Below are 12,500 nucleotides of genomic sequence, written 5' to 3' on the forward strand. Positions count from 1 at the left end.
CGAAGTTTATCTTCACTTTCGACATATTTGCGTTGGATTTACGTTATTTCAGGTAAGGTACCATTTTCAAAAGATAATTGAACACGAAGGCTAAGTTTCATTTCGCCAATTCGTGATGTCTAGAATCCTCCACGCATCTCGCCCCAAGTGCAAATTTACTTCCGGTATGTAAATTGTATGTGTTGAATATGTGATACACGTTCTTTTAAAGTCCGCCTCAGTTATTTTAGCGTTAATCCCTGAAATTGCTGAATTTCTTTGACCGTTTAACTTCCTAAATTGCTTACTGTGCCTTTCTGTTCTCAGGCTCGTACTTCCGTCACGTCTGTTAAAAATAATTTTGACGCCTAGATTCCTCTTGAAACACGTCATCACAACCTCGTTTACATATGGTGAAGTCACAGTTTTCGTAATTCAATAGGTTTTGTTGGTGGCAAGGAGTCGTTTTTTCTATGGAGCCTGTTTAGATTAGAATTATTGTCCTTTGGTAAAGTGTTTACTGTCGAAAGCAATTATTCGAGTAATGACGCCTTAAGGAAGTATTTCACGAGGTGAGTTTGCTGTCTACGTTCGTTTCGTATGTGTATAGACCGATGTCGATGAAGAGATGATGTCATTTCCCTCATTACTGTTTAGATCGTTGACCTCCGGTAGAAAAACCGTTCGTTTGATATTCAACTGACAAGGCTTTCTCATCTCTAAAATTCTGAGGTATTTCTTCCAGTTCAACAGCATGAGATCGGAAATATTTCTTCAGCTGCAAAGTTTGTAAAATACTTCACTCCCTAGGTTTGCTCGAAGTCATTGCTTTTGCGCTTCAACTCGAAGCGTTTTAAAATTTTTCGCTAAGCAATGTTTCAAAGTAATGTTTAATTTTCTTTCGCACATTTCATAGACCTTATAAAGGAAAAGATTTCTAGATCTTCGGGTTTCCCTGAAAATTTCATGAATGTTTAAATTGCTGTGAGACTGAGTTTTAATTTTCGCAAAGCTCACCCGCATACTGTCAGTCGTTACATAAAAGTGGTGAGTATTTTTCAAATTTGGATTTCATCATCTACAATGCTAACAATGAACTATCATAAGACAGTTTTGATAAAATTAAATTAAATCCCTACTCAGCACCGAAACTACATTTATGCTTATTTATCATGGGTTTTTTTTTAAATTTTTATTCTTGATCAATGTACAGAGAGCATTGTTTAAAGTTACGTCCAGACTCGTGCCTTGTATGTTTGTGTCATTATATTTATTCGTGCTTTGTTACTTTTTTTGTCGAGAATAATGTACAGACTATTTCTCAGCGTAGCTATTCATGTCATTATGAAATCGCTGTTGGTCCTGATTGTGCCGCGGTCCGTTTCTTTGCTACATTCTTAGTTTATGTTATATTTATAGAAAATTGTATTGGCACATCACATGATAGCAGAGACGTCTTGTGGAAAAACGAAAGAAAAAAAAAACAGCATAAGTTGAATGAGCAGACATCCCAGGAAATGTACATAACTCAGGGGATTAAACCTCTGTTTGAGAATTTATGCTGAAAAAATGTGAATCCTCAGATGTCTCAGATTAGGAGTATTTGTCTCAAGTCACCTTATTTATTTTAGCCTTAAGCGTTGAGTGAATGTCAAGAGTCCTTACTTGTATCTTAATATCCATTCTTAAAGATTTATCTGCTATTAGATGGTATGTTCTATGGGCCTTGAAGTGTTCTTCTTGTCTAATTTTTTTTTCAGTTGAAACAATTTCCTTACGGCATAATAATTTGCAGTGCTTGTCTTTTTGCTTAGCATTACATGATTCACTCACTGGCTGTTTAGATATTCACTTCAAAATTTTAAATGATATCTGCTTTTTATTGCAATTATTTCTTCTGTTGGCATAGTTACCCATTCAAATTGTGCAGCGAATACAAAGATTATTGAAAGTACTTTTAATATCAATGGTCACTGCAAATTTTGTTACTTAAATAATATAACAAGTGGTTCCTTTTGTGCCAAAGATTTTGAATCTTTGTTCAGCCATTAGAATCTGACAGGAACAAAAAAAAAAAGGGTAAACTGGGATTTAGACGTCTTGGAATGTTGCTCATGTATTGGTATACATACTAGCTAAGTCATGGTGAACATATATTATACAGACAATATATGTTTGACTAATATAACAATAGACGTTAACTACACATCACAAAAGGAAAAAAAAGGCTGTTATAAATATGTCACAGTGCATACCTGGTAACCACCACCCACATGGATGTTTCTAAGAGCTGAGAAACTGAACTGCCAATTTCACCAGATGGAAGAACTGGTTTTTAACTAGTGACTTAAAAAACAACTACAGGACCCCCCTAAGGGGAGGGGGCTCTGACTGGGGCGGGGATGCTCATCATCTCGCCTTGGATTTTGGTCTCAAAATACCCAAGTGTAGAAAACTTTTTTGTGGCTTATTTTCCAAAATACTGTAAATGGCTGGATTTCTAGGTCAGCTTTGTGAGATCTCTTTACCCAACTTTCATGGCTCAATAATCTCTTAGCAAAATATGTAAAATTTTTGTTGTACTTAAAAGTGCAGATGATAATAACTTGACCATGCAGCTACCAGTTTATAACATTGGTCAATTTTTTACTGTCAAGGCTCATGGATTGTGCAGCAACAAGTGTTTTTTCTCTTTTAGTTTCTTCTGGCTACAGCTGCTATAAAATAGTGTGATTAGATAATGTATAAGTGTTCATTAAAAGATGTTAAGAATAAGGTCAGAGAGGGTGAAGTAGACATTAGGACCAATATTTTTCTTGTGTTCCCAACAATAATTATAATTATTATTATTATTATTGTACTTGGGAAACATGTCCAAAATTCTGAGAGTAACCGATAATATTACCAACATTTACTTGGAACTAAATCCCTTTGTTAGGGCCACATGCGAACATAACAATGTCTCCCTTGTTAAATAGAATAATGATATATAAGTTTCTTAAATATAGGTACACCAAAACAGCATTACCATGCATTGTAACTAAGCTCTTAAGGTCACCATCTGTTTTCTGTGAGGTTCATTCTACATGTAGTCCTGTAGAACTCCCTCTCTATCCCCTAAGAACTCCGGATATCAGTGATGTCAGAGCTACATCAGTATGGATTTTTTTACACCACTAAATATATTCCATTATTTTTATTAACTATAAACTCAATGATCAATATTCTTTTTTTCTTAACAGTTATAAGAAATAGGATTAAACAATAATCTAGTATTTTTTAATTAGCCTTTAAAGTCTTACAAAATCCTTTTGATGCAACACTATGTTATTACTGTTAGACAGCCACTTCGGAATGTTGAATAATGATGATGTATTCCTATGCAAAACAATCTTGGCCTGAAGCTTGCATATGTATTAAGAATTACAGTAAATTTTATGTGGTAGAAAAAGGGAGCATGTGATTAGCCAAATTCATTGCTGATTCTCATGTGAGCTTTAGATTTATTTCGATCAGTGACTTTTAACACAAACCTAAAATTGCAATGGCTGACTGTTTGCTTTAGCTGTGGAATGAATATAGATTCATTACTCCTTTTAAAAGAACAACATAGTTTTATAACTTTGCTATGTAATGATTATACACATGCAGCTTATGAAGGTAGTGTCTAATCTTGCAAACTCCACTCCTTAAAAATTAAAAAATCTTTCAATTAATAACCAAAGGAAAAAAAACAGTTTTGGATACACTTCATTTTCTTGGAATTGTATTATTACTGTTTTTCTGAGCTTTGAACTAGATGTTCAGGGTCAATACTGAACTACAAACTGTGTTGCAATATGAATTAAGAACTTAATTGGTAAAATTTAAGCTTGGATACTTGAAAATAGATATTTCAGGTGACAGGCATTAATTTAGTCATATTTAAATAATACCAACACCAAGTCACATACAATGATAGAAGACGCTAAGTATGTAAATTTGTACTGTTAAATTGAAACGGTGTTTACTTTAATAATTAATAATAGTTGAAAGCAAATGTTACATTAGGAATGTTTTTGCATATATGTGTCATTTAACTTTCGAATGCTTTTGGTATGATGTCATGTTTTAATACTTCTTTGATAATACATATGTTGAATATTAATATTGAAACCCATGGTACAATGTACCCATTAGCTTTATTTTTAAATCATACAGCCATTAATATCAGCCGTTACTGTAGTGAACATTGTGAGTAAAAAAAGTGGTCATAAATTAACTCAGATATATGTTATTGAAAAAAAGGGTCAAAATAATACAATACAGGACTCATTCTTTCAAGAGTATTTTCATTTAATTTTGTCATACCTCAAACTTTTAGTTGGAATTTTCATGGTTGTATGTAAAAAATATGTGATATCAATTCTATGTGTCATATTGCAGAGTGAGGTGTGAACACTGCCATGTATTTGGTCAGAGGCTGTTAGATTCATGGCCCAATAACCCCAGGGTGAAAAAGACACTGCATAGAAATAACTGGAATTAGACTGAGCTGTTCTAAAATTAAACGAAAAACAGAAAAGGGGCCGAGACTGTTCGTGACACAGCATGTCATGCCAAGATGTAGAACTGCCAAGTACCAATAACAAGCAAGTACAAGTGAATAACAGAAGTGATGTTATTAGCAAAAGAAAACAAAAGGAAAATTGTATCAACGACATGAAGATGCACAATTTTACTGAATGTTGCAGGTAAATGTAGATTCTATTATTTCTTTGAGGTTTAAAAGTATCATTTATTGTGTAATAAGTGGATAGTTTACCTTTGTTACATTTAATAAGATTAGTACTATTTGCTTTGTGATTTGAGCTGCAATTGAAATATACCATAATCAGGTCTTCTGATAGGATGTGGAAAAAAATTAAAGATTATGCGGAAATTTTTGGCCATATTATGCGTAAACATGCAATGATTATGCGGAAATTTAAACATTTGTAGAACTAATAATTAGGCCCGTCCAATGTATTTACATGCTTATGGTAAATCAGGACTCGAAATTGCGACCAATACAGTCGCTTTTTCCCTTTGCGATTAAGATATCTGGCCGAGCCGCCAATTTGCGACCAGCATTCACCGTTAAAATAAAAGGGTTGGTAATCGGCATTTTGCCGAAACTTTTGCTAAAAGAAATAAAGCGATAAAGAAATATTTTGTTTCTTGTCATGAATTTTGTTTCAATTTGGAGATATGGAGCAAAATTGTGATGTGGTTCAACCACGATCCATTCCCTCGTTCACCATTTTCAGCGGTTTTTTACACATACGTATTGCGGGCTCTATGTTTTGTAAAACTTCATTGCAATGATTGTCCCTACTTTACCAGAGTTACCGTTTTGATGATGCAATTTTCTACTATAACTTGCAGCTAAATTTTCATACCTTGTTGCATTTTTTAAAAATTTCGAGCCTAGGGTTTGTTATGAAAACAGTTTAACATTCCCGAAAAATGAGTGGAAACTGCTTACGAACTTTCATCTTGCGAACGAAATGGCGTGTTTTCTTCAATGTTCAGGAAAATAAGCGTTTCAAAATAGTCAATCTCTTTGGCTTGTATATTTGTGAGGATGGTAAACAGCTGCTTTATCACTAATATCAGGCCATTTCTTCAGTTTTATGCGGAAAATATCGTAATTATGCGGAGGATGCAGATTTTAGGGAATTATGCGGATCCGCATTGCTGCATCCTATCAGTTGCCATGCATAATAATATGTTTGTGAAAATCAGCTATTTGTCATTTTCAATAGGGAGCTTAAGCACGCGCGTTTTTGAGACGCGGACGGCAACCAGAAGAGAAAATTTCGCGTGCCAGGACAGTGGTGTCTCCCAGATTTTTGTACTAATCATCTCTAGTGGAGAAAAGATACTTAGCAATGCAAATGCGGTTGTGTGAAGACAAGTTAAAAGGGAAAACAGCTCACTTCCAGTTGCCGTCCGCGTCTCAAAAACGCACGTGCTTAACCCTATAATGCCCAATAGTGACTTATAGATTTTACTCTGTCTAACGCCAGACGATTTTACTCGTCAAAGGGAGACCCCTTGGGCACTAAAGGGTTAAGCTCCCTAATGTTGTTCAATGTTTATATTCAACTCTTTCTTCTTAGGGATTTTTTTATTGATAGTTGAAATCATCAGGTATCAGTCAAAGAGAAATTAGGTGGTACTCTTTGGGTAAAAGCAGTATTGTGTTATTATGTTTATGCAAGTCATTTTTGTTGCAGAAACTTAAGTTGCTTTTCAAGTAAAAACTTAAGTGTTAAAGTTTGGACAAGTTCAAAAGCCTCAAATTGGGACATCGTGTTTACAATGTGCTGAAATTGCACTTGCACATGCTAGTTTTTAGTGATTTGCAACTTTACCCTGGGGAGCAGGGCTGGCGCAGTGGTGAGAGCACTCGCCTTCCACCAATGTGGCCCAGGATCGATTCCCGGATTCTACGCCATATGTGGGTTGAGTTTGTTGGTTCTCTACTCTGCTCTGATATGGCTTTTTCCCCGGGTACTCCGGTTTCCCCTCTCCTCAAAAACCAACATTTTCAGGCGTAGCTCAGTTGGCTAGTGCGGGGCTTTCAGAGCAAGACGTCCCCAGTTAAATCCTCGGTGACCTCAGCGTCGGTTTCGACGTGTAGCTATAGCTTTAAATATCCGTGAAATGGAGCACTGACAGAGGGAGGGGGTAAAAGGCGACCGTCGGCTTCCATTGATAGCAGTTTTGTAACTGAATGAACTACCGACGTTAAATAAATTGACGTTACAAAAATTGCATGTGTATCTAGGATGTCCACACAAATTGAGGATTTTTGGTTTGGTTTTTTAGTCATTTATACTCAAGTTTGACCAAAGTTATGGAAGGGAAGCATTTGCAAGTGATCAAACAGTTGATATAAAAATTTATGGATACTTGTTATAATAATAATAACTTATCTTAAAGAAATAAATCCATGCAAGAGAATTTTAGAGGGGTTTTGGAGAATAAGGGAAAAAAGCTTGTTTAAAGTTTGGAAATTAGGAACAAACATAGATCTATCCAAGGGAATATAAAAAAGCTGGGGACAAGCTGGGAGTTCAGGCCAATTTTGAAGCGGTCAGTATAAAATACCAACTGAAGGCAAGGTTCCAGGACAATGTTGTTCAAAATCTGTTTAACCCTAATCCCAGGTTAAGAATCAAACAAGGAGTTTATTTCTCTACCCCCAAATGTTGTTCAACGCTGATATTCGGCCAAATTTTACATTACAGGAAGCCAATCTTGAAAAACAAAAATAAGCAAGAGGAACGTCACCAAAAAGTTGAACAAATTAATATGGAACCAAAATTTCCGCTAATCCTGGATTAAGTTAATCGGCTTTCAATCAACCGGGCTTTGTTGTTCAAAGACTGGATGACTTTATCCGGTAGATAGATCACTAACTGACAGTTTCAATCTGTGCAAAGATTTCAGTATTTGCTCAAGTAACCCATAAATATGCACTCTCTGAACTCATATAAATATAGGTGGGAACAAAAGCTTTGGCCAACGATTAACGTGAAGTATATTTTATACTTTGGATTGTGACTTATTCAGTGGATAAAGTTATCCAGCCTTTTAAGCAACTCAGAGGCCAGGGATAAAATGTGTGCAGAAGCGAAAAAAACCATTTTACCCTTTAATAATACCAACCTTTGGCTTTTAGAAACATAATTGTAGGCCTATTTTTTTCTTTAAGCCTAACCTTGTCATAGGTCGAGGGTTTGGGTTTTTTCTGCAGTCTGTAGTAGGCGTGTTACACTGACCGATTTTGAAAGGGAAGTTTACAAGCGCTTTGCTAACAGGTCAGGTATGGCTCCAGCTTCTAGCGACGACTGATCCCTCGCATTTTTTATTCACTCTGGTCTTATTGAAAGGATCTGGTCAAAAAATGAATAAAGAAATTTAACATAACTGAATTAATATATAGAGGACATTTAGTGTCAGTTCCCAGGTATCTCTATGAAAGGCACGCGATAATGAAAGTTTCTTTATATTTTTCATATAGGATGTGGATGTGCTCGCACTGCAGCAAGAGCTTCGCGTCCTCGCGGGCCCTGAAGATCCACGAAGTGAAACAACACGAAAACGCCACGCGCCATGTGCTTAAATGTGGCACGTGCCACGAGGAATTTGAGCACGCGAATCTTCTACACATCCACATGCGAGTGCATCACAATGTCAAGGTGCGCTGTCCACGCTGTAAAGACATTTTCGAGCATCCTAGCGGTTTGAAGCTCCATATCAAGGCGCATCATTCGGAACCAGTGTGTGTTGCTTGTGGGCTGAAGTTCGATCACGATAAGCTGCTTCGCCTTCACATGGAACATTATCATAAGATTAACGGCAAGGGCGTGAAACAGAATGCGAACAGGAAAGGAGCGAAGGTTATTGTGCAAATGAATCCAACAGGTGATGCAGTAACAGGAGAGGCGTGCGCGGATGGTGAGCATGAAGATAATGGGATCGCACCAAGACAGAGTCCTGGGCAAATGAATGGAACGGCGTCAAGTGGATGGGAGTCTCATCAAGTGAATGACTTTGATGAGGAGGCGATGTCAAATGACAGCAGTGATTCAAGAGAGAATGGTAGCACAGACGGCGAGGCAGGGGACGTAGACGTCGACCAAGGTAGCGACAGTGAAGCTGCTGAAATAGACAACACTAGAGAACAACACGATTTCCCCTTGGCAGCGGGGATGAGTGAATCTGAGAGCTCCTTGGTGAGGGTGGATAGCAACTGTTGTGAGGGAGTGGCTAGAGAAATGGACCTGAAAAGAGCGAGTCCTGGATATAGAGCAAATAACGGCTGTCATGAAGGTGTGGTTAGAGCAATGGATGAAAAATCAGGAATTTCAGGATTAATGGTACAAAGCGACAGTCACGAAGGGGTTGTTAGAGAGATGGACCAAAAATCAAGCAGCTCAGGATTTAGGACGGAATGCGAAGGAGTCTGTAAGAGCTCGGGATTAAGAACGGAAACCGAGTACAGCGAAGGAGATGTCAGAGAAAAGGAGCCGAACTTGTCCCCATCATTTGTTGAACGTAAGGACGTTCCAAATCAACAACAGCGTTCTTCTGTCATTGTTACCACCGGCCGCGTCTCTCCAGTTTCACCACCGCGACAATACCTAAAGCAAATAGCGGAAGAACCCGAGCAAGCTTTCAAAGAATCAGCGACTGCTACTGCATCTCCTCCCGACTGGGATCGTGCTAGTCCAAATTGTAGCCCTCATTCCCTCGCGGCATCTTATACGGGATCCTTTCCTGGGTCTCCTGCGTCCGCAACATCAGAGGGCGAGAACGGCGACTCGGAGTCCACTAGTCACAAATCGCTCGCGGCAAAGCGCGTCACTTTACGGTGTAATCGATGCCAGGAAGAATTTGTGTCTAAAATGGAGTACCTTCATCACTTGATTTCGCACCAAAAGGCAGATGTTAGCACGACGCAAAGTGAGTTCAATCCAGAAAATGACACTATTCAAAAGCTAAAATCGAGTTTAAGAATTAAGATGGAAGCGAGGCGAAGGGATAGCCTGACTGATGATGGCAATCAAGGATTTAACACCGAGAAAAACGCTTGTGGTGAAACAAATAGCTCGATGTCCGGCAATCATACGTTGGGTGCATCGAATCAAACCAGTCTTCGCATCGGTACAGAAGATCCGTCGCGTAGTTTTACCCTGGCATGCACGCTATGTAGCAAGGAATTCCCTGACATGGGAGAACTAAAAGCTCACATGGAAAGTCGACACAAGAAACCTCAGTGCATAGAGTGTGGACTGAAATTTGACCACAAGAACTTGTTGAAGATTCACATGAACTCCTATCACAGCTCCTTAGAGATGCTGCAATGCTACCATTGCAGCAAATCGTTTGCAAACCGTTCGGAATTCGTTACCCACGTCACCTCCCACGAAACCTCTCTCGGTAAAACGAAGGAGATCCGAGGCGGGCATAAACCACTCCGACGAATATCGAGCGCTCCTATTGGGGGTCAAAATCAAAATCGCATTTCCTCCGAAAAGCAGTTGTTTCTAAGAGATGATCAGAGCGATGTTTTGAGTCATGGAAGTGATGCAAAGAATCGAGTGAACGAGAAGCCAACTTTGATCCGCTCTAATCATTTCAAGAGCCCATTTGATCATTTGCAAACTTACTGTGAGCAGCGGTTTTCACCGTTTGGTGTATTACGCCAACGTCGAGAAGAACCGCGAGAGTGGTTTAGCAAAGAGAGCGCTAACGTCTTGGTAGGCCCCGAGGCAAGGACGAGGATTTTTCTACCGAAACGTCACGGAGCAATCGAACCAGATCCTCAACTTGTAAGCGGTCAAAAACAGAGAGAGGCGGAAGATTTGACAAGACATTCGCCTGCGGGAAGTGAATCAGACCGTGACTCCTTCACCAAGAGGTTGACGACTAGGTTGGAAGCCGTTAAGCATCCATTGTCAGCATTTACCGCTTACGAGAGAACTGATTGTCCGAACGAACTTCCGAAGCACATGTCAAAAGGAAGGGCAAGGATAGAGCGCGAAGCTCTTCCCCTTTGTGGACCACCACCGCTTATTCCTGTTGTTCACCCGAGACTTTCTGGAGGATTCACTCGACAATCGGGAACTGCTGTTTTGAGAGCACATCAACCCGTCACAAGGACAGCATCAGCAAACTCAGCGCTGAGTAATCCAAGAGTTCTGCCTTACCCCGCCCTCTCCTCTCTCGAGTTGCACCGAGCAGTTCGTGGAGGCCCGGTACGGGAATCCACTCGGGAAGTCCCTCGAGAACCCCGGGAGAAGCGCCCTCAAGAGCCTGCCACTCGTGAGAACATTAACAACATCACCAAAGAGGCCCTTCTCAATTCGTTGTCCTTGAAAAGGAGAGCAAGTGCCCCAGAACTTGGGACTCTTGCAAGACCGCTTGCAGAGCCCCAGCGCTCAGTGGTGCCTGAATCATCGACACTAAAAAACCTTCTTAGTGATAGTGGCCATACATCTGAGAACAGTGAAAGCACACTAGCTTCACCTCCTCGTCAACCCAACGAGGGTTATCAACCAAGGCGTAAACACCAGCGTGATTTTACGTGTCATCACTGCGGAATTTCTTTTGGTCACAAGAAACTGCTTAAGATTCACTTGGATTGCTATCACGGATCAGCCCAAGATCTTCAGTGTCTTCGCTGTGAAAAGAACTTCCCCAGTCGTTCAGAGTTTCTTGAACATTTGATGTCCCACGAAGGCGGTGACGAATTATTAGCGTTTCAAAGAAAACGCTTAAGGTTGGATCGACGAGCTTCACTACCCCACGGAGAGACCGTTATTCGGCGCGAACTTAATATGAACGTCTTTCAAGCAACTTCCTTTCCTAAAGAAAAAGCCGAACAGCGAGGTCATGAACTTGCGAATCATCAAGGAAGATTTCAACATCCCTTAAAAGGGGAATTAAGACAGCGGGAAGATGAAAAAAACCATGAGTATTCTCACCCCGAGAACACGGACGTGAAGCGAGAATGTGAAATCTCCGGGGTCAAGTCTAACACTGAGAAGAATAACGAGGACGATGGCGCGAACTTTTGCTTTGTTTGTGGCCAATCTTTTAGCAACGGCAAGAAACTCGAGCAGCACATTTCCTCACACGCCGTGGTGGACAAAAACGGTCGATACTGTTGTTCTTTGTGTCACAAAACGTTTGATCATCACCGTAAGCTGGAGATACACACTCGAAGCCACACAGGATTCAAACCGCACAAGTGCGAACTGTGTGGACGGTGTTTTCCGTACTATAGCTCTTACTATTATCACAAAATGACCCATACTGAAGATCGACCTCACAAGTGCGAGATATGCGGAAAGGGCTTCATACAGACCAGGTATCTGCGCTCTCACATGAAGACCCACAAAGAGCAAGATGGGTGGGCCAGTGATGAGGAGGTTAACGTCGAAAGCTTTCCAGATCAGATCAAGACCAGCGACAGCGCAAAGACAACAAGCAAGTCCCCACGTGGCGACACTGAAACTATGGTTAAGGTAGAACCCCCGAATCAAGGGGATGTGGCAGTTTCTTCGAGGGCTTTAGAGGAGCAAGACACAGCAAGAATATTGTGTAGTTTTAAGACGAGTAGTAGTATTGCTTTACCTGAGCAAAGGTCGCCGAGTGACGTCCGGCCTGTCGACTCAACTCGAGAAGAACCCTCGTGTGCCGAGGAATCTCAGAGTTTGGATAAACCGGGAGAGACCAACAGATGTCAGGTGTCTGTTAGTAACAGCGATGCCGACTGCGCTGATCGTATTCAAGTCGTAGAAACTGCGGTGGAAAATCTCACAAGCTCATCTAATGAAAGCCTTCCAAAGGTAAAGAAAAAGAAATATAAATGCAAACATTGCGAAAAGAACTTCAGTTCTTACAGCAGTCTTCATGTTCACGTGCGCATTCATACTGGTCAGCGGCCCTACTCCTGTAATCATTGCTTCAAGAAGTTTACG

General features: G+C 40.0%; 1 protein-coding gene across 2 annotated transcripts in view; it reads left to right on the plus strand.

Moving 5' to 3' along the window:
- The first annotated feature begins 391 nt into the window (after positions 1-391).
- LOC138043636 (uncharacterized) overlaps positions 392-12,500 on the plus strand; it is a 12,588-nt gene continuing 479 nt past the window's right edge. The window contains exons 1-3 of one of the 2 annotated variants that reach the window (XM_068889996.1): positions 392-551; positions 4,405-4,712; positions 8,033-12,500. The exon at positions 8,033-12,500 is cut by the window's right edge and continues 479 nt beyond it. In XM_068889996.1, coding sequence (XP_068746097.1) covers positions 4,570-4,712; positions 8,033-12,500 — 4,611 coding nt within the window. In that variant the 5' untranslated portion in view covers positions 392-551; positions 4,405-4,569. Of the gene's footprint in view, positions 552-603; positions 712-4,404; positions 4,713-8,032 lie in introns of those variants that run through there. The other variant, XM_068889997.1, reaches the window with a different exon arrangement.

The sequence above is a fragment of the Montipora capricornis genome, chromosome 3, assembly GCF_036669925.1.
Source record: "Montipora capricornis isolate CH-2021 chromosome 3, ASM3666992v2, whole genome shotgun sequence".
NCBI classification, from domain to species: Eukaryota; Metazoa; Cnidaria; class Anthozoa; order Scleractinia; family Acroporidae; genus Montipora; species Montipora capricornis.